This window comes from Hippocampus comes, unplaced genomic scaffold (genome assembly GCF_001891065.2).
Source record: "Hippocampus comes isolate QL1 unplaced genomic scaffold, H_comes_QL1_v1.1 scaffold82, whole genome shotgun sequence".
Taxonomy (NCBI): domain Eukaryota; kingdom Metazoa; phylum Chordata; class Actinopteri; order Syngnathiformes; family Syngnathidae; genus Hippocampus; species Hippocampus comes.
Window position 1 is genome coordinate 582,122 of NW_017805135.1, and position 22,756 is coordinate 604,877.

Consider the following 22,756-nt stretch of genomic DNA (forward strand, 5'->3'; position numbering starts at 1 on the left):
CCTTTTTCTTTTTGTGCATGCAAATACTTGTTTTGTTTTTTCTACTTTCTCCTTTTCATATTTTTTGCTGCTGTAAATTGTGAATTTCTCCACTGTGAGACAAATAAAGGTTTTTTTTTTTCTTCTTCGGCTGGCGACTCATGTGGCTACGTTGTGGAATTGCCCTTACAACTCCACACACAGCAACACGAGCACAGACAGACACAGCGTGGTGAAATAAAAACAATGTAGTACAATATGGTATGTTTTAGTGTTTTCGTATGACGCAAAGTCATCCCATTGTCACTTACGGACATTACTCAGGGACTTGATACCAAAGGAATCCAGTCTTTATATTAAGTTTGGCAGACTGTTGATTGTTGGAAATAACTTTTAAATGGATGGTTATACTGGTAAGAATTTGAGTTAACCCCAACATTTTAGGTGTAAGTCTTTCAACGATACCTTTAGGCTACATCAAAAAGTGTCCGAGCTCGGATTTTGGATGTTTTTACTGGCTGACTTCTATCTTTCTTCCTCTTTTCCTTCCTTCTGCTTATTTCCCTCCTCTTTTCCATCCATCCTTCCTTCCACCCTTCCTCTCTTCCCCTTCATCCTTCCAACCCTTCCTTCCTTATTTTCTTCTATTCTTTCATACCATTCTCCGTTCGTTCATCACTTCATTCGTTGGTTCTTGCCTTTATTTCTTTGCCCTTCTTTCCTTGCTTCATTCCCTCAACCTTCCTTAAGTCATTCTTTTCTTCCTTAAATAATTTTATTTAAAAATAAGCAGTTAAGATAACCGATGGATGGATAGATGTATTTCAATTTTGGCCCATCCTGTAAATAATTTACGACACGACAATTTGTGAGATGGTTACCTGAGTTAGCATTGTGACGCAATTAAAGAGCCCCCTCTACTGGTAAATCGGCGTAACACAAAAACAAACGCATCCTGGGAAAAAAGGGTTGACGCCTTTTCGTTTCTAGTCAACTCTTACAAGGTGGTGCCTCGCTACTAGAATTATGATAATATACAATATACTCTATTTCTGTATTAAAAATAAATACATAATATAAGCATATAATTAATAAAACATTTAAATATCTTAAAAACGTTGATCTGGTCTCGCGGTATTCCCTCGCGCATTCAACCAGCGCCCATCTCCCTGTGACTCAAACGAAGCACGAGCATATATACATACGTAACAAATGATCGATGCGTTTGGGTTTTTTTTTTTTGCTATTGTTTTCCTTTTTTTTTCTTTTTTTTTTTTTGTTTCTCGTCGAGTTTGAAATGCGAGGACTTAATACCGGAAATGGACGGGGAAAACTTCCTATTTGGAAACCCCAAGCTTATCTGTGGAGCTGTTGCATCGGGTTTGCTCTTAAAAAAACGTATTGGAGTTTACGGACGAGTAAACATGATTAAAGCTATATTAATATTTAACAATCATGGAAAGCCGCGGCTCATCAGATTCTATCAATATTTCGTGAGTATGACTTCCGTAAGCGTTTTTTTTTTGTTTGATTTTGACAAATACGTCGTTTGTTTTGATGAATTTTTTATTCTCAAGAAATTGTGACTTCTCATTTCACGGCATGTTAGCATTAGTTGGTGTTAGTTTAGATGTAATATGTTTAATTTTTTTCCAGTGAAGGCGAGGTTAACATATCAGCTTTAATGACGTGCTATAAAAGCATGAACGTCTTCATATTTTATAGCACGGCTCAGATTCAGGAGGAGCAGTGTGGTTTTCATCTTGACCACGGAACAGTGGACCACTTCTCCACCCTTAGCTGGGTACTAGAGCCCGGCACGGGATTTTGCCCAACCAGTCTACATGGGCTTTATGGGCAATCTTAGACCAGGAAAAATCTTAGATCACGTCCCTCATGGGCCTCCTTTGTGGGTACACAATCAGTCCTGGGAACAGGACCCTATGATACGGACTGATCCGTCCTTGGACATCTGTTTGCCAAAGTTTATTCCTATTGCCGGCAATAACTTGGATTGGTTTTCATCGAGGTTGGACTCTGTCAAGGCTGCTTACATCGCGACTTCACTTATGGGTTTTTATGGCCCCCTTCATAGTACTGCAATTGTTATCTTGTATTTTTACGACATACTTTTTCTTTAATAATTCGGAATGAAACACTACACTATGTTTCGTTGCAGGCAGAGGACATGCAGCAGCAGATCATCCGGGAGACTTTCCATTTGGTGTCAAAGCGAGATGATAACGTTTGTAACTTCTTGGAGGGAGGAAGGCAAGTGTTAACTGCAGCTGCACAATCAAATCTCCAGATTGAGCCAGACTTACAATCAGTAGTGTAAAGCAGGGTTCTCCAACATTCTTTTTCCATCCTGGACGGTTTATGGTAGCACAGTTTTTTTATCGCAAATGGTCAGCCATCCCTTGAGGGGGTGGTGTGACTGACCTATATTCCCAATCAGGACATGTATGATCCACCACAAAAAAAAAAAAAAAATTGAGCCTTGTTGTGAATGGCAAAAAATGTGGGTTATCCAGGCCCCCTTAAAATATGCTTATAATTGCTTTCGTATTGGTTTATTCATTTGATCTTGAATAAATGCACTGGAAAATACACTATGCATTTACATTAATGTGGCGAAAGCTGTATGTAACTTCTCGTGCTAGCAACCAAGGTTAAACGTTACTTCGCTTTGACGGTGAAAAGATCGTAGTTTCTCAATTACGACGACTCGTCATCTTAAGGCGTTTTCGGGCTTTACAGAGAGACCATAAATATCTGCAGAGAGCTGCAACCAGCTGAATGTTTCAGCAAATAGCTGAGGATAGACTAAAATACGAATTTGTTTTTTGGAAACAATAATTAGGAAGGGCTTCACAGTATTGTGTAGTAAGCTGGAGTTTTTGATGTTCTTCCAGTCTTATCGGCGGCTCCGACTACAAGCTGATCTACCGCCACTACGCCACACTCTACTTTGTCTTCTGCGTGGACTCGTCCGAGAGCGAGCTTGGCATCTTGGACCTCATCCAGGTCAGCTGATTAAAAGATAAATCAAGAAATAAAAGAATAATACTAATGTATCTGTTCTGCAGCCGTGTGTTTCTTACAGTGATCTCCTTGCTTTTAAATAACATGCCTGCTTATTTTTAAACTACGTTCAATAACTCCCATTTGTGTTGGACTGATTTTTATGATGCTAATATGGTCATGTGCAGGTGTTTGTCGAAACGCTGGATAAATGCTTTGAGAACGTTTGTGAACTGGACCTCATATTCCACATGGACAAGGTGAGAGTGAGAAACGAGTGACATTTCACACACACACAAAAAAAAAAGCCTGCAAACAAAATTGATTTGATGTTGTTTTCAGTCCTGGAAGATTGATCGATACTTAACGTGAACTACAGTGAACCTTTGCTATTTTTGGGTGAATGAAACCAAGACCCACGGTAAATGGCAAATATTTGGTACATTTAGTCCACTTTCTCGTTCTCTGCTGCAGGTCCACTACATCCTGCAGGAAGTGGTCATGGGTGGCATGGTGCTGGAGACAAACATGAATGAGATCGTGGCTCAGGTGGAGCTGCAGAACCGCATGGAAAAGTCAGAGGTCAGACTTCCAACTCACACACATTCAAGTAATACTGATGGTCGAAATGTGGATAAAGTTCCGAGGCAGGATTTTTCATTGGTGCCCCCGCAGCACCCTCCTCCCATTTGGTGATTACACATACTCTTACAAAAAAAAAAAAAAAAAAAAAAAAAAAGATCATTTGACAACAAAACTGATAAACATTGTGTGATGCAAAGTTTGAAGCAATGAACAGGCTTTAGACGATTTTACATCCAGCTAGGATGAAAAACCTGACCTACAAAGTGAAAAGGGAAATACCATGAGATGATTAACAGCAGGAAAAAAAAATTCTCCTGTCAGATGTAAATGTTATCAACAAATAATAAAAGCGCACATCAGGCCAATATAAACTAGACGCCATATTGAATACTATTAATCATCTGTAAACCATTTTAAGACCCCTTTGCGGCCCAGCTACAGAACTATAAAACCGTTGATTGATTTACTGATTAGCCATCAACCCGAAGTCCGTCAGAGATAGCAATCAGCCACAAGAGGGCAGCAGAGGGAAGTAGTTGTAAAAGAGGATTCAGTTGAGTCGTCTCGGGGACTTATTTGGAATTATTTTTGTCATGTAACAGTAATTGGGCATTCCTTTGCATTTGAATTTATAGGCCGACTATTTCTTCCATTTTAAGAGCTAATAGAAACAAATATAATTAAATAGATGAGGAAAATAATGAATCACCTGAAAGATGATGGACAAACAGTTAGCTGGTTGGCTTGGGAGACAAACTGATGCCGAGACAGACCGAAGGACAGAGAGAAACAGGCGGGCAGACAAATGGACAGGTATATAGATGCAATGACGTCCCCTTTGAAAAATAAGCGTACATATTAAAGTGTGGCTTGCTTTCTGCAGGGGGGTCTGTCTGCAGCACCTGCGCGCGCCGTCTCCGCCGTGAAGAACATGAACCTGCCCGAGATTCCGCGCAACATCAACATTGGAGACATCAACATCAAAGTGCCCAGCCTTTCCCCGTTCTGAATACAGCTCGGCAGGGGGCGGGCGGGATCCAGTGGCCCCGCCCTCGCTAGGCAGTCAACTTGAACTCTCCTGACCACGGCGGCGTTCACGACCGCTCACTCCAGCCACTCTTGTGTGTGCTGGGTTAAAGCTGTGAGTTGTTTGAGTGTTGTTGTTTTATTTCTGGCCTTGTGTCCTAGTTCAATTTGCACAATATGGTCAGTGTTTGTTCCTGAAAGAGTGGTAGGTAACCTACGGCAAGTGGAACATATCTGCTGCCGTGCGAATTCGAAAAACGTTTTCGAATTTTGTGTTTTATGACCAGTCAACAAAGTTCACCGCCATGCTATGCTCACACACAGTGGCGAAAGTTTTTGAGAGCAATCGGAAATAATCAGTAGTATGATTTGGCCTTCGAAGACACCATAAATTGGCCAAAGTAACACAAAAATAGCCGCTTCAAACCAAACATGGCAGCCTTCTTTTCAGAGTATGGGTTCTTGAGACTGAGGTTTTCAAAATTTGTGTTATACACAATACTTGCCCCATCTTGTGGCACAGAGTGGAATTACACTCTAAAAGTAAAGAAGAATTGTATGTGGAGCAAAAAATAAAAATCGGTGAAATAGCGGCACCACAAACCCAGAAGCGCCGATGAATTGAGGGTTACTTAATATTTAGTAGCAATCACAGAAAATCAAGGTCAACCTCAGTCGAATTTATGTGGTTAAAATTTGTCATCAGACAAACTCGAGGGCAGGTTTTCTTTTGATTGACCCTTGGAAATAATGCAAAAAAATTGCTGGCCGTAATTATGCTGTAATGGCTGCTTCAAATCACAATGGCAGACTTCCTGTGACTTTTCTGGCACTAAACGGCATGGACAAAAGAAAACAAAAACGTCCCAATTTAATATGGCCTGTCCTTCTAGTATGCCTGTGACTGATTGGCGCTTATTTGTAGTTCATCAAAGCACAAGCCCTCGAATCTGTTTCAAAATTGTATCATTAAACCAAAATGTCTTGACTTGCTGTTGAGTTCCTGCTGTGCGTTCCTGAGGCTTTTAGTGCATCCTGTTATGATAGAACACAATGTAATGTCGAGGGATGAAACTGGTGTCGGGGCGCTGAATTTATTTCATATTTCCGAGGGTGTGCTACCGAGTGAGTTCAGAGGGTTCTGCTGTTCTTTTCAATAAGTTCATGTCACCCCTGATAGGAAAAACTTTGGCAGAAAGCATCAGGTGAATGTGAATATTTATGCATGTTTAATATTTTATGACTTGGCTGACAAGCATATTTTCCCTTCTTCAACTCGACGCTCATTACTGGTCTTGATTTTGAAAATTCCCAAGCTCCAAATCCACCCCCTACCGTAACACGATCCCTTTGGCTCCCGTACAGCCTGGAACGAGTCTTCTTCCATCGCGGCGTCCAAACGTCTGCCTGTCCTCGGCGGACCATCGTCACGATCCATTACTCCCGCTCTTTTGCACTAATATTAATCTCGACGACATATGCTTGGGGTTCACGAGTCACATGATTCCCGCCCCCTCCCGACTCCCCACCCCCTCCCTCTGAACATATCATGGAAGGCAGTCAAGTGACACGAGTCTCCAATGCGGTTAAGCAAGAAGGATGCACTCCACTGTTTTTTTTTGTGTTTTTTTTAGGGGACCGTTTCAGTGTCTCTAAACTTCTTGCAGGGCCATAAAAATGCTGAAGACACACTAGGATTTTTTTTTTTTTTTTTTATCATCTTCCGACCTCTAGGGTCCAAAAGCTACTGTACTTCCACACATAAAATTATGGCTCATTAGCACAAAAATGTAGCCCCCAAACCCTGTTCCACTTTGCATCATGAAATTCAAGTGGTATGTTCATCACAAAAAAAAAAAAAATAGACTCAAGGAAAGTCATGCCTGAACAGCCAGAGGAAGCCTTCCATTTTGGTTTGAAGTCATCCCTCCAAATACTGACTCGGTAGCGCCTACCAACCGTTGACTTTGCTTTTCAATTCAGCCCCCGAAGCCAGTTTCACTGAGCCCGATGAAATTATGGAGCCATGTCTTATGTGAATGAACTCACAAAAAGCATTTATGTCCGAAAAGACACAAAGTCTGCCTTTTTGGTTTAAATTCACCCCAAAAGTGACTATAGCACCTATTATGACAAACATCCATATTTTTGGAAAAATTCGTCCCGAAATCAGTTTCCCTTAGCAATAAAACATTTGGTACGCATGTGTCTCTACTTTGTCGAATATCCATAGTCTCAAGACTTCATGACTGAAAAGGTAAAGGAAGTTAGTCATGTTGGTTTAAAGCCAACAAAAAAGTGACTCTGTACCACCTACCGGGATTTCAGGGGAAATCCAGCCCAAAGTCAGTTTGACTTAGGCTCATGAAATGTCGTAAAAAATGAGTAACCCCACAATAATGTCTCACGTATGATTCCTGCAAAGACAGGAAGCTGCTGATATCTGCAAAGACACAGGAAGCTGCCATGTTCCTTTCTGGGCATGAGGTCTTGGTATTTTTATGGGTCGACTAATGACAGACATGCCTACCAAATGTCATGTCGTTAAGGTCAAATTGTCAAAATATTTTGTTAGGCTGTCCATTTTCAAACCAAAATGGCAGACTTCCTGTGACTTTGGAGGACAATACAGTCCAACCAAATTTCACGTTGCTCAAACTAGCTTTGGAGCTTGCTTTTTTTTTAAATTTATTAAATGCTGCCACTGGCCCTAAATGGCCCCCTGGTCTTAGGTTACCCACCCCAACTGTTTGTATGTATTATAGAGAATGTGTTTATGTCTTATTTACTGTATTGAGTAGTTCAGATGCTGATATATGATCTGCTGACATTTCTGAACATGAATAAAAGCTGCTGCCAGCCATAAATCAGCTCCAGTCGTTCTTCCGAAGAAGCGCTCTGAGCATACACTTTCCGTACCTTCGAGGAATTCTCTTGAAGCTATCCCACCACAACCGAGGTTTGTTGTTACAACCACATTCTTTCAATCGGCCCTTCTTCCTCTTTATTTTATTATTTTTTTCACACCCCCCCCCCAACTCAAATATGGGGAGTCACCCCTCGAGGAAAACCTGCGGTAGCTCTCGTTGACTCCACCCTTGCAGACTGTTTCCCATCAGCCGGCTCTCATTCCAGATCCTGCAGGCAAGCAGTGGACATACTCGTGCAGCCGCTGGTATGTACAACCTTCTCCCGCAAAAGGTGGAAAATTGCTTTTATCACTGATTTTTTTTTTTTTTTGGGGGGGTGCTATATTGCCTTCTGCTTTTTTTTCAACAGGACTATATATATATTAAAAAAAAACCCTTAAGAAAAAAAATACATCTCTTAACGGTTGAATGCTTCACTTCCAAAGTGCTTTGTAGTTTTTACGACATACCGGAATGTTTTGATTTTTTTGCCCGGCAGCAGCATCGACCGTCTTTGTCAGCTTAATCTACTGAGACAAATTAGGTTCAGTACACTGGACCTGCCTCAAAAGTTGTACTAGTTGAAGTTCAATCCAAATATTTGCCTCACAACGGGCATTTCAGAGGCTATGAGCGATGGTGTCATAGAACTTACTGCAACACAGGGAATGGTCTGGCTGGTCAGTATAATGCAAGCAATGCAAATAAGAATATTGCATTAGTGGATTTTCTGTGCTAAAAAGTGACGGTATCACTCTGCAAACACCATTTTTTGTGGTATTAAAGTGTGACTAGTTTTGCATTTTATGATACTGTGGTTTTGGCAGTGCGGTGGGAGTAGTGGTTAACACATCTGCGTTTCAGTTCCAAGGTTTCCAGGTTTGAATCTCTCCTCCGTACTTGTGTATGTTTCTTCCGGGAACTTGGGTTAAGTTCATTGAAAACCTCCCTTCATCCTTGTTTCCTTCTGTCCTTCCTATTCTACCTTTCAGACCATCTTTGTTTCCTCATATAATTTTAAAGTGTATACGGAACTTACTTTTGTTTTACATTCAGCACATCTGTTTTTGCTTCTGATGTTTGGGGTTCTTATAAGGACTTCCTGTTTCAAGTTGGCATGTTCCCCCGTGCTTTTGCGGGTTTTCTTGTCATCATTTATTTATTTTTTTTAATTTAGACCCTAAAGTGGGTTTCACAAAGCATTGTGAAACTTGGTTGTCTCTCATGAGTACACCGAAAAAAAAATGTCTCATTTCCAGGGGTCCCCCAAAAGACAAACTCCTAAATTATTTTTGAGAATTCAACCCAGCTACACTCAGCAACGAGAAACTTTATTGGCACATCTATCATGAGTCGACTCACAGGAAAAAAATGTTTTTCAAGAACCCATTCCCAGAATACATCGGAAATCTGCCATTTTGTTTTGAAGATTTACACATTTCACTATACAAAATACATTAGAAGTCCTGTATTTGCCACACAAGCGGATGCAATAACAACAAAACTCAAGTCGCAATTATTTATATAGCCCTTAATCACAAATAGTCTCAAAGGGCTTCACATATCCACAGTTGACAGCTATTCACGTCATCCCTTGACCTGAAACCCCAGGAGGGCAAGGAAAAACAACCAAAAATATAACATATGGGGAAAAATGAGAAACCTTGAGAAGGGGCCGCAGATGGGGGAAACCCCCTTCCAGGATGACCAGGCTGAAAAGAATGCCGAGTGAGCAACTTTTGACACAATATTGTACTATACAATGTTAGAATGATATATAAGTCCATTTAACAAGATGAAAACACTGCAGGGAGATGCCTTCGGAGGAGGTGGGTCCCCCCTCTGAACCCGGCGGAGTTGGTCAATGAAGAAATCTTCATAGCGCAAAAAAAACAAAAACAAAACCTTATTCTATCCGGTATTCTGATAACCTCCCACATTAGTGGAGGCCTCAGTTCAGGATGGAAGCATGCCTTCCAGATGTTGAGAGTAGCTTTGGGATGTTGTCAATATTTCACTATAGAGTGCTCCTAAATTTCTTTCATGTCCTCTGCAGGACGGTGCTCGTAAAGAGAGGCGAGCCAAAATAAATGTCAAAATTAATTACACTCGTGTGTATTTTTTTTCTTTGGAAGTTGTAGCATCATTTGTGGAGCAAGTATGACAGCAAGAGCTGAACAGTCCTTTTTACTTGGCATACCTGTGTTTTCCTCACTTGTTTTTTGTTTTTTTTAACTAACAACTTTCCAGCATTTCGCCACAGCTTGAAGCTTTTCTCCTGCCAGGCCTGCGGTGATAAATGTTGCCAAGTCATCTTTGGGAACCTGACTTGTGAATCTGCGTCAACAAAATCCAGTTGTTTTTTTCTTTTTTTTTTTGATGACCATAGTCAGTAAATAAGTACACACTAGCCAATTACACAAATATGATTCCATAGATAAAGTGTCGGCATATTTCGGACATTTTTGTGAGCGTGCATGAATTCGGCCCTTGGGAACTTTGTTTTATATCATCACTGACTGCTTACTGGTGCGGGGCGTGAAGATGACATCGAGCTGGATGTTGCCTGGGAAACATCTGCACGTTGGCACACTGCAGGCAAATGAGGAAAAACACAGTCAAGTATGGCAAATTCAAATATTATGCAACAGTAGGCTGAATTGCACAATATGCTACTCCAACATGGCCCACATAGCTTCGTTTCTTTTGATAAGTAGGCTTCATTTATACAGTGCCTTTATACCTAATTGTCATGTTGCGTGATGGAAGGGAAATTCTACCTCAGCAAAAGGGATGCAAAATATTTTGTCTTTGGGTGAGGTTGATTTCTATTTTTATTGTTGTCCACAATTTGCACTCTTAGGTTTCTTCGTCAACCTATTTGTGTCGACATAAATGTCTGACCTTTTCGTCACATCGTGGCAGAAAGCTAGAGTTGTTTGGGGAAATGACAACAAAATTAAAATCTTTTGTGTGCAAGCTGGCGGCCAGGTGATCCAGTGGTTAGCCCATTGACCTCACAGTGCGGAGGTACCGGGTTCTATTCCAGCTGCGGCCTCCCTGTGTGGAGTTTGCATGTTCTCGCTGGGCCTGCGTGGGTTTTCTCCGGGTACTCCGGTTTCCTCCCACATTCCAAAAACATGCATGGCAGGCTGATTGAACATGCTAAATTGTCCCACGGTGTGAGTGTGAGCGTGGATGGTTGTTCGTCTGTGTGTGCCCTGCGATTGGCTGGCAACTGGTTCAGGGTGTCCCCCGCCTACTGCCCATAGACGGCTGGGATAGGCTCCAGCACCCCCCGCGACCCTTGTGAGGATAAGCGGATCGGGAAAATGGATGGATGGATGTTTGCAAGCTGAACCCTTTTAGGTATTGTGAGGTTATTTTCCGTCGACAGCAAGTTGGCAAAATGGCCACTCGGATCAACTTAATTCATATTCCACTCGTGCATATACAGATGCATTTTCGTTCATTCACCCAAAAGCAACATTTCCAAGCGTGTTTCTCTTTATACCGGACATTTGCATCAGAAGAAATTCTCTAATTCCTTCACCCTCACAGGTATCATGAACCAGCCCTGAACTGTGGAGCGACGTGACCAAAGTCAAAAAAAGTCTCAGACTTTCACTGACACTCCTTCCCGGTCATGGGGAAGGTCTACTACATCAGTAAGAACGTGGGACTTGGACTACTCGTGTTAGCTCTGAGCGCTCTGGTGACCATTGTAGCACTGTCTATCGCCTATGACAAGGAGAGGTCCAAGAATCGAAGCAGACCCGAAGAACAAGCGGCGGTCAACAGTGACACCCCCGATCCGACTCCAGTCGCGTCAAAGGATCCGTGGGACCAGTACAGACTTCCTTCCGCCCTGGTCCCCACCACCTACAATGTGACGCTATGGCCTCGCTTGAAGCCCGACGCAAACGGCCATTACATCTTCAGCGGACTCTCAGATGTGGTCTTCACCTGCCACCAGGCCACAGACCTGGTCCTCATCCATGCCAACAAGCTCAATTTCACCACCTTCAACGGGCACCACGCCTTGCTGAGCGACCTGTCGGGGGCCCGGATGCCGACCATCCGCAAGTCTTGGCTGGTGACAGAGACAGAGTACCTGGCCCTGGAGCTCAGCGGCAGCCTCACAGAGGGAGTGTCCTACATCTTGCACACCGAGTTCCAGGGAGAATTGTCGGACACACTGGAAGGATTCTACAGGAGCGAGTACTTAGAGGATGGCGTGAAGAAGTAAGTGTTTCTGATGTCGAATTTTTGTGGGATTGAATGGTTTCTCTGGATTGTATTCCTTTACTTTTCCAGAGTGGTTGCCACCTCTCAGATGCAACCCACGTTTGCCCGGAAAGCCTTCCCATGCTTCGATGAACCCGCCATGAAAGCTGTCTTTAATGTCACCGTCATCCACGACCGGGACAAAGTGGCTCTGTCCAACGCCCGGGAATTAGGTTTGAAAATGGCTTCCCAAATATAGCAAACTCGAGCTGCATACCTCCCTGAATTTCCAGGAACGTTATGTTCTTTGTACGTATCGGCTCCGGAACTAAATGGTTCCTGTAGCCCGAGGTTAACAGCATATTTACAGACGCCTTTCCATAAAACGTTCCTGAACGGTTTTTGATCCCGGTAGTTCATCTCCAAATACTGATTGCACTTCCATTAAAGGCTACTTTTAGCTCCTGCTTCGAATGGCCAAGTTGCCTAGAATATTGATAGCACTTCAAAATATCCAGAATATTTTTTTTTTCGCTCTTGCTATTTGTCGGTCGTAAAACTAAGGCCCAAGGTCCCAGAAACATCGACACAAAAAAAACCCACGTTATTTGCAGGAGGCAGTTGAATAATTGAAAAGAGCTAATGATTGTGTATAAATGCTAATGATGGACCAATATGTTATTTTTCAGGACTACAATTGTTAGTAGTCAAGAAGGCTGATAAATAATATTTGAAGCTGATATTCCTTTGTTGGAAAAGTCACAATATTGACAAAACATTTTCGGGTAACTCCCAAGACTTCCCTTTGTTTAAACTCCTTTTTATCAACCAGTTTAACCAGTAATGTGTCTTATAAAATAGACATCTTTGTTTAAAACTTCTAGAAATGCTCAGACCGACAGACCTTTACATGACGTTGCTGACCACGGCGTTGCTCTGGAACTAAATTGACACAATGGTTCACACGGTCCTTCAAAAAGTTCCTAATTCCGGTTGTCGAAACGCGCTGTTTGACCTAATAACTGGAAAGTAAGCGGCAGTAAAATTGTCCCTGCAGATGTCAGAGATGTGGTCATGGATGGGGTGGCGGTCCGAGTTACAAAGTTTGAGCCTACGGCGAAGATGTCCACCTATCTGCTGGCCTTTATCGTCAGCGACTTCAGCTATATTGAGTCTACTCAACAAAATGGCGTACAGGTAAGCAGCCTTTTAACAGAAGAGAAAAACATCCATATCTTGTGAACTATACAATTCTGTCCGGAAAATATCTACTTTTTCCACATTTTGTTATATCACAGTGCAGAGGTCGTGGGTTCAATCCCGGCTCCGGCCTTCCTGTGTGGAGTTTGCATGTTCTCCCCGGGCCTGCGTGGGTTTTCTCCGGGTACTCTGGCTTCCTCCCACATTCCAGAAAACATGTTTGGCAGGCTGATTGAACACTCAAAATTGTCCCGAGGTGTGAGTGTGAGCGCTAATGGTTGTCCGTCTCTGTGTGCCCTGCGATTGGCTGGCAACCGGTTCAGGGTGTCCCCCGCCTCCTGCCCGAAGACAGCTGCGATAGGCTCCAGCCACCCCCGTCTCCCCAGTTTCATTCATCCACTGGTGGATTTGTACTAGTTTGAAAAGCTCTAAATTGAAACGGTCATACCTTTGTTGTCATCATCGGGTGTTGTGTGTGGAATTGTTCGGGGGGGCAGGGTAATTTGAATCAATTTTAAAATCAGGCTGGAAAATAACAACAAGTGTAAAAAGTGAATCACCGGATTTCAAATGTACAATACTGTGTCTGTGTTTTATGTCAGGTGCGGGTTTGGGCTCGAAGAAAGGCCATTGAGGCCGGACATGGCGACTACGCTCTTAATATCACTGGAAAAATTCTTCAGTTCTATGAGCGCTACTACGACACACCCTACCCGCTCCCCAAGACGGGTAGGTCACCAAAAACAACCAAACAAATATCAGATGTACTACAGAGGTTTAACTCGAAACTGTAGCTTCCTTCACACGGAGATCCCGTAAAAGCTGGAGTTGAAATGTAATTCAACACAGCTCTGAATTAGTTCTAGATAATCATTCAGTTCATAACAGTTCATTAATTTTCAATCTAACAAGTAAATGTTTCGAATGAACAATCCTACCCAGATGTGAAGTGGTTCTCAGAAGGCGTTCAATTCACTTGAGCAAGGTTTTCAGCCATGCTTTTGATTTACTTTCAACCAGCATGCTTTGAAATCTCTAGCGGGATATTCCCTACTTGCCAGCAATCAAGTAAGGAGGACAAACAAGTGCCAGGTGTTAACTTCACGCCTTGGAATACCAGGAATATTTTTACAGACAGAAGACATCCCGCCTCTTGAAATTCACCCAAAGTGGAAAATTGCCATGTTGATTTCATTTCATTTCAGTGTCTTTTCACACAAAAAAGCCACATTTGGGGGGGAAAAATAGCTTTGGACAAGCGTTGTCAAATGGGCTTGTGATTTTTGGAACAATTCGGTATGGTTTGGAACAGTCAACCGAACGCAGGCGAATACATGTCGGATCTTCGTCGAGGGCTCTGATGCAGCCATTTTGTGTCAACTGACATTGTGTTAGCCATAAAAAATTACTTTGCCACCATCTTGTGTTAACTTGGTGGCAAGGAAGTGAGTTGAGGAGCTTCATTTCAAGAAAAGTAGTGCTTACATGCCATTTCGTGTCAATTATAAACCTTTTTGGGTTGATGTCAATTACTGACTGACTTTTTTTTCCAATTTGAGGCAGGGCTTCTTGGTCCCCGTCACTCATAAAAAAAATGAAAGTTCGCTTTGTTAGTTTAGTGTTTGTACAGTAAATATCTAAGTTTGTCAATAAAAATCACCACAAAATTGGAAAGCAGAAACAGGGATTTGGACAACGCCAGATCCTACAATTTTTGGAGTATCTAAGGACCTTTTGCATACCTGTCTGAATGTCTTGGTCCTTTCCAGATCAGGTGGCTTTGCCTGACTTCCAAGCCGGTGCCATGGAGAACTGGGGCCTGGTCACCTACAGGGAGACGGCTCTACTCCACGACCCGAACAAATCCTCAGCCGGAAACAAACAACGAGTGGCCAGTGTCATCGCACACGAGTTGGCTCATATGGTCAGCCATCTTGGGGGCCGGACAGCCGTCCTCTCTCGCAACGGTCCCAAACCTTTTTTGCCCCACGGACCGGTTTAATGTCAGACAATATTTTCAGGGACCAGCCTCTATGGCCGGATAAATACAACAAAATAATATGATATGAACTGCAAGAAAACTGTTGTATTTTGTAAACATAATAATAAACACGACGAACGTCCAATCGGGCCGCAACGCTCTCTGGTCGCTATGGTAACATTTGAACTTGCCTTCAAAATAAGATAGACCGCAAATACAAAGTCCATGAAAAATACGACTCACCATCGCCGCATATTATCCAGAAAGGGCTTGGCGCGTGGGAATCTCCCGTTGAGATGAATCCGTATTTTAACTCGGACTCCCGATATGTGAACTAAATGTAGCCTTCTCTTTCTTGAAAGTCGTAGGCTCCTCTTCTGTCTCCTGGCTGGGCCTTTTCCCCTTCCCAAAGACGTTTGTTTTTTACTCATTTTTTACTTTTTTACGGATGTAACAGAGACTCTGGTAATTTTTCAAAATTAAAGATCTTCAAATTCCGAAATAAATAAAACGGAAGTAATGTAAGTTATTTATTCTTTCTGTGAGGCCCTGTACCGCAAATTATTTTGCCGTGTTTGATTATCGTCTCATTTGAAAGGGGGGGGGGGGCGGACATCCCGACATATGGGAAATGGTGTGCTGATAAAACAAAATCACCAGTGGCTCCCTAGCTTACCTTTAGTCTAATTAAAAGCTCCTTTTTCATTGTGATGTATCCTCACATAAACCTGACATCTATGAAGGCACGTTATTGATAGAATAAAATCCCAAGAACCAAAACCGGATTTTTTCTTGATATATTTTTCATGATCGATGAACAAAACGTTCAGGGACGTAGCCCTGTTGTGAATAGTGAAAAACAGTGAGCCATTGAAGGCTGCCAGAAGAAGCACTATCTTGGTCAAAATCAAGCTCCTCAACTCACTTCTGCATGATTCTGTGTCACTAAGATGTCACAAGAGGGCAACAAAACAAGACCGTTCTTGCTTTGGCCTGAACAAGAGAAAAGTGAATCGGTGTTTTTCAGTGAATAACAGAGGACCGATACCTTACAGTCTTAGTTGAGAAATGAGAGCTTTGCTTGTGTTTGCTTTAGTGGTTCGGCAACCTGGTGACCATGCGCTGGTGGAATGATCTGTGGCTCAATGAGGGCTTCGCGTCCTACGTGGAGTACCTGGGAGCGGACTGTGCCGAGCCGCAATGGAACATTGTAAGGGAAACAACACTTTTTACAGTGGACAAATCAATAAGATGGCTGAATGATTTGTGAAAATAACACAGGTACACATGGACTGACCAATTGTGTCGATTTGTGAGCAAATCTGAAATTCATAAAATTGCGACCTATGGGGCTTCAGGCCGAGGCTAGCGTTGTGCCTAAAAACATGGAAACTTTGAACTCAATATAATTCCATCACAGAAAGACCAGATCGTTCTGGACGACGTCCAGCAGGTGTTCAGTCTGGACGCCCTGGCTTCCTCTCACCCTCTTTCCCGCCGCGAAGATGAGGTGAACACACCTGCTCAGATCAGTGGGATATTCAACACCATCTCCTACAGCAAGGTAGGCACTCAACAATGACAGTGAGAAATCTGCGGTTAATGCTTAATGCTTTTTTTGTACGAGTTTTTCGAATGACCTGAAGTCAACTTTATCCGTAAAGCAATTCATAAACAACAACTGCTGCATTGAAGCGCTGTGCACATAAAAATCCCCCATAAAGATCTAAAACTATTTAAACATAAAACACTCCAACAGGTGGGGAGTGTCATGCTAAGTGGAAAGCCCCTCCCCCAAAAAGTTTTAAGACAAGCGTAAAAAACTGACAATGAGGTGGCTTCTCTAATATGCAACCCACCCGCTCCCAAAATAAATAGGGATTCACTGTATGTCCAGGACATTGTTTCCCAGTATCTGGTGTTACTTTCAGGGGGCGGCGGTCCTCAGGATGCTGTCCAAGTTTCTGGGTGAAAGGGTGTTTGCCAAGGGACTCAGTGTGAGTATCACTAATAAAATGGCAACTGCGTCCCAATGGAATCGATATGATGTTGCATTCTCTCACTTAGACTTACCTCAACGCGTTCAGCTTCGACTGCACCGTGTACACAGACTTGTGGGACCACCTCCAAAAGGTTGGTAGGACCATTTTGGGTGTTTCATTTTACTTTAGCTTTTATCTTACTGCTCCTTTGTTTTTCCCAGGCAGCGGAGGACACTCCGGGCTTAGGTATCCCACGCACGATCCACGACATCATGAATCGCTGGACTCTACAGATGGGCTTTCCGGTGGTAACCATCAACACCAAGACCGGACTCGTCACCCAGCAGCACTTCCTGGTGGATCCAGAGTCGGTGGTGGACAGGCCCTCGCAGTTCAAGTTAGGTTACACCGTGACCATAAGATTTACATTATGACCATCAAGTAATTCTTACCATGAAAAGCTCAGAGAAAAGATACAAAATCAGCATTTGAATGCAGTAGAAGACAGAGCATGAAGTTCTGCTATGTTTGGAAAACGATAGACCCAACTTTATGAAGAGAGCACTTTGAAAAACAAACAAAGACGAATACAAAAGGAAATCCCATTCCTGGTTCAGCGGCATTAAGTGGAAAGCATACAGACGACATTGGATCTTTCAGGACATTGTATGATGTGTTGCCATTGTTGAAAAATTGTCACCCCCTCCCCAGTTATACGTGGTTTGTGCCTATTAAATGGATGAAGACTGGTGTTGAGCAGCGACAGTACTGGCTTCTCCATAAAACAGGTACTGAAGGGTTCTAATGCCCACCACCTTGATTTTTGCAGCTTTTTTCTTTTTTTTTTTAAACCGCCCCACTTTGATACCACTTTCACCAGACAGCCATCCTCAAATGAGAGTCTCAGGAGTCAACTGGGTACTGGCTAACACCAATGTGTCAGGATACTACAGGGTCAACTACGACATGGACAACTGGAATCGCCTAATCTCCGCGCTGGAAGCAAACCACCTGGTGAGTGCACATTTACTGCGGTGCTATAGTCCACAGTTTCCATTTTGTTGCATCAGCCCTCAGTCCCCTATTGAATAAAATTGCCTGGTTATTGGAACGCTTTGGGGCACGTGACTCGAAATGACTGAAATAAAGACATGCTAACTTTAGCCATGGATGCTGCAGTTTGGATTGTGCGGCTGAAATGTTAAACGCTGCTCATTTTTTTGCAGTTTATCCTAACCATGTCTCATTTCCTGCAGACCATTCCCATAATAAACCGAGCGCAGATCATTGACGACGCCTTCAGCCTGACACGGTAACAACGGCGACAACTACTCAATAGTTATAATTATTCTTAGACATACTGTATAATTTTTAATATAAAAATAATAATATTTGAACATTGTTTGTAAGGATTGTGAATGAGTTGCACCTCATTTTAGAGCCAAAATGGTGGACGTCACACTGGCCTTTAGGACCACCAAGTACTTGTCCAAGGAGACGCAATACATCCCGTGGAAGGCAGCATTGGGAAACCTCTACTTCTACTACCTCATGTTCGAACGCACCGAAGTCTACGGACCCTTACAGGTTCAAAAAGGATTTTCGGAATTGTGAAGCAATTTTATTTAGTTATTTATTTATTTATCTATGTATTTATTTATTTATTGCACGTTAATCCCAGGGGACCTGAATCATGGGTTTTAGAGTAAAAATATGAGGATATAACAAGTGAAAAAAAACGGGCACCTTTTAATGAACAGTTTTTGTCTTGTAAATTCACATTGTGTCAAGCTGTAGAATTGTAATGACAACAAATACACATGCCAATGTTAGCTGACCCTGTTCGTGTTTGGAGGCTATTGTATTATACTCCATAATCTCCACATTGCTGCAAGAGCCCTCAAATCAAATTTCTTAACCTTGCTTTACAACATGAAAGTCTGAATGAAGATTAATTGTTGTCTTTAACGCAGGCGTACACCAGGAAGCTTATCCAACCTCTTTTTGAGTACTTCACGAAGATGACGCACAATTGGACAACGGTCCCTGAGGCAATCACCGACCAGTAAGGGGAAACCAAAGATGATTTGTTTCTTGGGGTGTAAAGCTCTTTTTGACATTCTTACCTGGTGTTTTGTGTCACCTCTGTTAGAATCAGTCTTGCACCGTTGCTGTGGCGGTCACTGAATTGAAATGCATTTTACTGAAATTTATTTCAATTAAGCCAAACACTCTTTCTCGCATTTGCTTTTCCAATTTAATTTAGTATGATGCAATTCATCAATTCCAATTCAATTGGAATTAAATTATTATTTTAAATATTCTCAATTTTTTATTCATGAGTATTTTATTTCATTAAAATTGATGTAGTCGAAACACTTTTTGGTATTGATGTATGTTAACATGAGCCTGTCCATCTGCCAGTCAACCTCAATTCAAACTGTACCGTCAGGTACAATCAGATGAACGCCATTGGAATGTCTTGCGCAGTGGGTATGCCGGCCTGCAGGGACCTCATCAAAAGTTGGTTCAAACGCTGGATGGATCATCCGGAAGACAATCTGTAAGGATTAATAATACACTCGACAATGATGTCCAGACACACGTCACCCTTTTCAAATTCCACACTGTATGCGGAGCAGGATTCATCCCAACTTGAGAAATGCCGTGTACTGTATTGCCGTGGAACTGGGCGGCGCAGACGAATGGGACTTTGTCTGGAGGATGTTCAAGAATGCCACGCTGGCCTCCGAGGCCTCCAGGCTCAGGTCGGCCTTGGCCTGCACGAAAGTTCCCTGGCTGCTCAACAGGTGCTTTTCATGAAGATTGCTTAAAAAAACAAAACAAAACATCTCCATTCCAAAAACATGCTTGGCAGCAGACTGTAAATTGTCCTTCGGTGTGAATGGTCATTTGCCTATATGTGCCCTGTGATTGTCTGGCAACGAGTTCAGGTAACCCGCCTCTCGCCCCAAAGTCAGCTGGGTTAGGCTCCAGCACACTAATGGCCCCAATGAGGAGAAATGATGTAGACAATAGACGGATACATGAAATTAAGCAAAATGGATTGAATTGAAATAATTGTGTTTAATATAGGTTAATTTAAACACGTTTTGCTCTTATTACATATTTTAACATAACTATGGTTCATTTAAATAAAACATTTGTTTGCATTTTTAATTTATTATAATTTACAATTTACGTAATATAATCCAATTTAATTCCAACACATCATCCTTGTCCAACTGCCTGTCACATTTTTGTCAATGCAAATCAATTTAATTTACATGTATTTCATTTATTTGGAATATCTGTTTAATTTACATTAATTTCATTTTTGGGGAATAAATGGCATGCATTTGGTGTATGACATTTCGTTTTCTTTGTTTTGATTATATTTTAGAACTATTTACTACATTTTAGAACTTTGAATTTTGAACATGTTCAAAACTCACTTGCAACAGGAAGTGTACAAGCGAACGTTAAGCGACCATTTGGCGATCGTTTGCGACCTGGAATGAACCCTGATGAGAACGTAACATTTCGCCACCTTCGCAAACAAATGTTCACTGCTCAGTTGTATAAGGGCTGAACTTAATTTCATTTCACTCAAGCACACTTTTAGTATTTTCACAGTTCTTCCATATTACTCGTCCACTAAATGAGTGTCATGGTTGTGCCATAATACTGCCTATCTTCTCCACTTGATGATGACCGTCTTCACTGTCTTCCATGATATGTATACTGGATGAAATGTCTTCTTTTATACCCTTAAATAGACAGATGGGTAGATAAAGAGATGGATGGATGCCAATAATACTTTCAATACTATTGTGTGTTGTCAGGTATTTGGATTACACTCTGGACCCGACTAAGATCCGTAAGCAGGACGCCTTGTCCACCATCACGAGTGTGGCCCACAATGTAGTGGGCATGCCGCTGGCCTGGAACTTTGTCAGAGCACAATGGAAACAGCTTTACCAAGAGTCAGTGGATTCCTTTATTATTCAAGGCTTCACTTTATTTTTTTCCCATTTTTTTATTTTTACGTTTTACAGTGTGCATGACAATTAGAATTTTTTTTAAAATTGTTTTACATGAGTAGTTGGCTTCTTTTCACTTTGCAAAAAATAAATAAATCTTTTTTGTTATTTCCCCCCTCCAAATTGTTTTTTTCCTCCCTCGAGAAAAAAACATTTGGGGTGTATAAATAGGTCAGATGATTTTTTTGGGTGAGGGCAGGGTTTATGAACTTTACAGCATTGAAGTTCTTTTTACATGTTGCCTTTGTGTTTTTAGATATGGAAAAGGATCGTTTGCCTTCCCCGGGCTCATCAGTGGAATCACCACGCGCTTCTCCACAGAGTTTGAGCTGCAAGAGGTACAATGAAAAACTGAGGTGGCAAAAGTACTTGCACAAGTACAGATACTTGTGCAACACCCCCCCGCCCCCCAAAAAAAAAACTGGTAAAATTAGAAGTACTCACTGGCACCCCCGCAAAAAGGTTTAACATTTCCTAGACATGCCACAAGTGGGCGGCGAAGCAATACTTTAGTCCAAATGAAGCTCCTCAACTCACTTCAGCAGTTCATTAGCTCATTTACCCTATTTTTTGTGTTCTTGTTCTTCTTCCTCTTCACAGTTGCAGAGATTCAAAGAGGATAACCAGGAGGTGGGCTTTGGCTCAGCTACCCAGGCACTGGAGCAGGCCATGGAGAGAACGTCTGCCCAGATCAAATGGGTGACGGAGAACAAAGACCGAGTTCTGGACTGGCTCTCTGGAGAGTCTCTGTGAAAGGGGGGATGTTGGGAATAACTCTTCTGTCTTTTTTATGCTATAATCATCAGGATGCCTAATCTCTGCACCATGTTGTTGGAGTACAGTTGCGCCCTTTTTGTTTGTGTGTATTAAAATGGTCACTTTCTAGGAAGTTACAATAACTAATGGTGCAAAAATGATATTCATAATGATGCCTTTGGTGCAAAAATGTACCAAAAAGGCTCTTAATGCACATTCCAAAAATGTGTTTCCTCCTCCTTGGCCATGTATTTGGAAAGTATTAAAGCAGGAATATTACCAAGTAACCTCAATAACGTTGCATTTAAAAAATATATATTTTATTGGAATAACTACGAACAATGATAATATAATGATACCGCAGTATGTATAAGATAGAACAGGTTGTGGTCAAAGGCAGTATAACTCAAAACAGCTCAAGTGTAGATTTTTTTGTTTTTGTTTTTACCCTAGTAACACATTTCTAACGTTTCATAAATAAAGTGCCTGAAAAAGTAAACAAAATATACAAAGACTCCAAGCAAATAAGACCATCATTTTTGAAGTATGAAATTTCCCAGTTTTCGTTAACGCACCATTGTTTTTCATGGACTCCATTAGTGTATAGTTCACAGCAATCAGCTTTTTGGATGGAATCTCAGTTTGTGGTAGCAAACGTGTACATATATATGTGTGTATCTATAAATGACTGCAAACTAAAAACACCTTAAATTCTACCAGTGTTAAACTCACTGTAACCAAAGTTATGTGGAAGCTGATAAGCGGTGAATGATTACACATGTGAAGGGTTTATCTAAGGTCATCTAGCTGCTAGCTACCAAAGTGTGTTTATTAAGAATTTGGATGTTGTGATCTTTTGTTCGGGAACAACATGTAATGAGATGATGTTTGACAAAGATAAACTGTCAATGTCTGGATGTTGTACATCATATTTTACATTTAAAATTGTAAAATTGTTTATTTGGTGAAACCAAACAAAGACCAAAAGCTGTGTTGACTGAAGCCAAAGCTTATAGTGTCTACCCTTTTCACAAAATATCAAAC

At 41.8% G+C, this 22,756-nt stretch overlaps 2 protein-coding genes across 2 annotated transcripts; both read left to right on the forward strand.

The window, feature by feature from the left end:
• Positions 1-1,281: 1,281 nt before the first annotated feature.
• ap3s2 (adaptor related protein complex 3 subunit sigma 2) lies at positions 1,282-6,476 on the forward strand. Its single transcript, XM_019866589.1, has 6 exons — positions 1,282-1,472; positions 2,159-2,250; positions 2,895-3,006; positions 3,192-3,263; positions 3,478-3,585; positions 4,472-6,476. The coding sequence occupies exons 1-6, from the start codon at positions 1,299-1,301 to the stop codon at positions 4,595-4,597; spliced, it is 684 nt and encodes a 227-aa protein (XP_019722148.1). The 5' UTR covers positions 1,282-1,298; the 3' UTR covers positions 4,598-6,476.
• A 1,197-nt stretch (positions 6,477-7,673) lies between these two features.
• Positions 7,674-22,657, forward strand: LOC109513877 (aminopeptidase N-like). Its single transcript, XM_019866574.1, has 21 exons — positions 7,674-7,789; positions 11,085-11,768; positions 11,841-11,983; positions 12,808-12,947; positions 13,553-13,679; positions 14,720-14,874; positions 16,028-16,141; positions 16,352-16,495; positions 16,863-16,928; positions 16,999-17,064; positions 17,135-17,310; positions 17,625-17,701; positions 17,794-17,927; positions 18,170-18,225; positions 18,353-18,500; positions 18,887-18,978; positions 19,366-19,476; positions 19,556-19,723; positions 20,759-20,899; positions 21,213-21,294; positions 21,557-22,657. The coding sequence occupies exons 2-21, from the start codon at positions 11,170-11,172 to the stop codon at positions 21,707-21,709; spliced, it is 2,892 nt and encodes a 963-aa protein (XP_019722133.1). The 5' UTR covers positions 7,674-7,789; positions 11,085-11,169; the 3' UTR covers positions 21,710-22,657.
• The last annotated feature ends 99 nt before the right edge of the window (positions 22,658-22,756 follow it).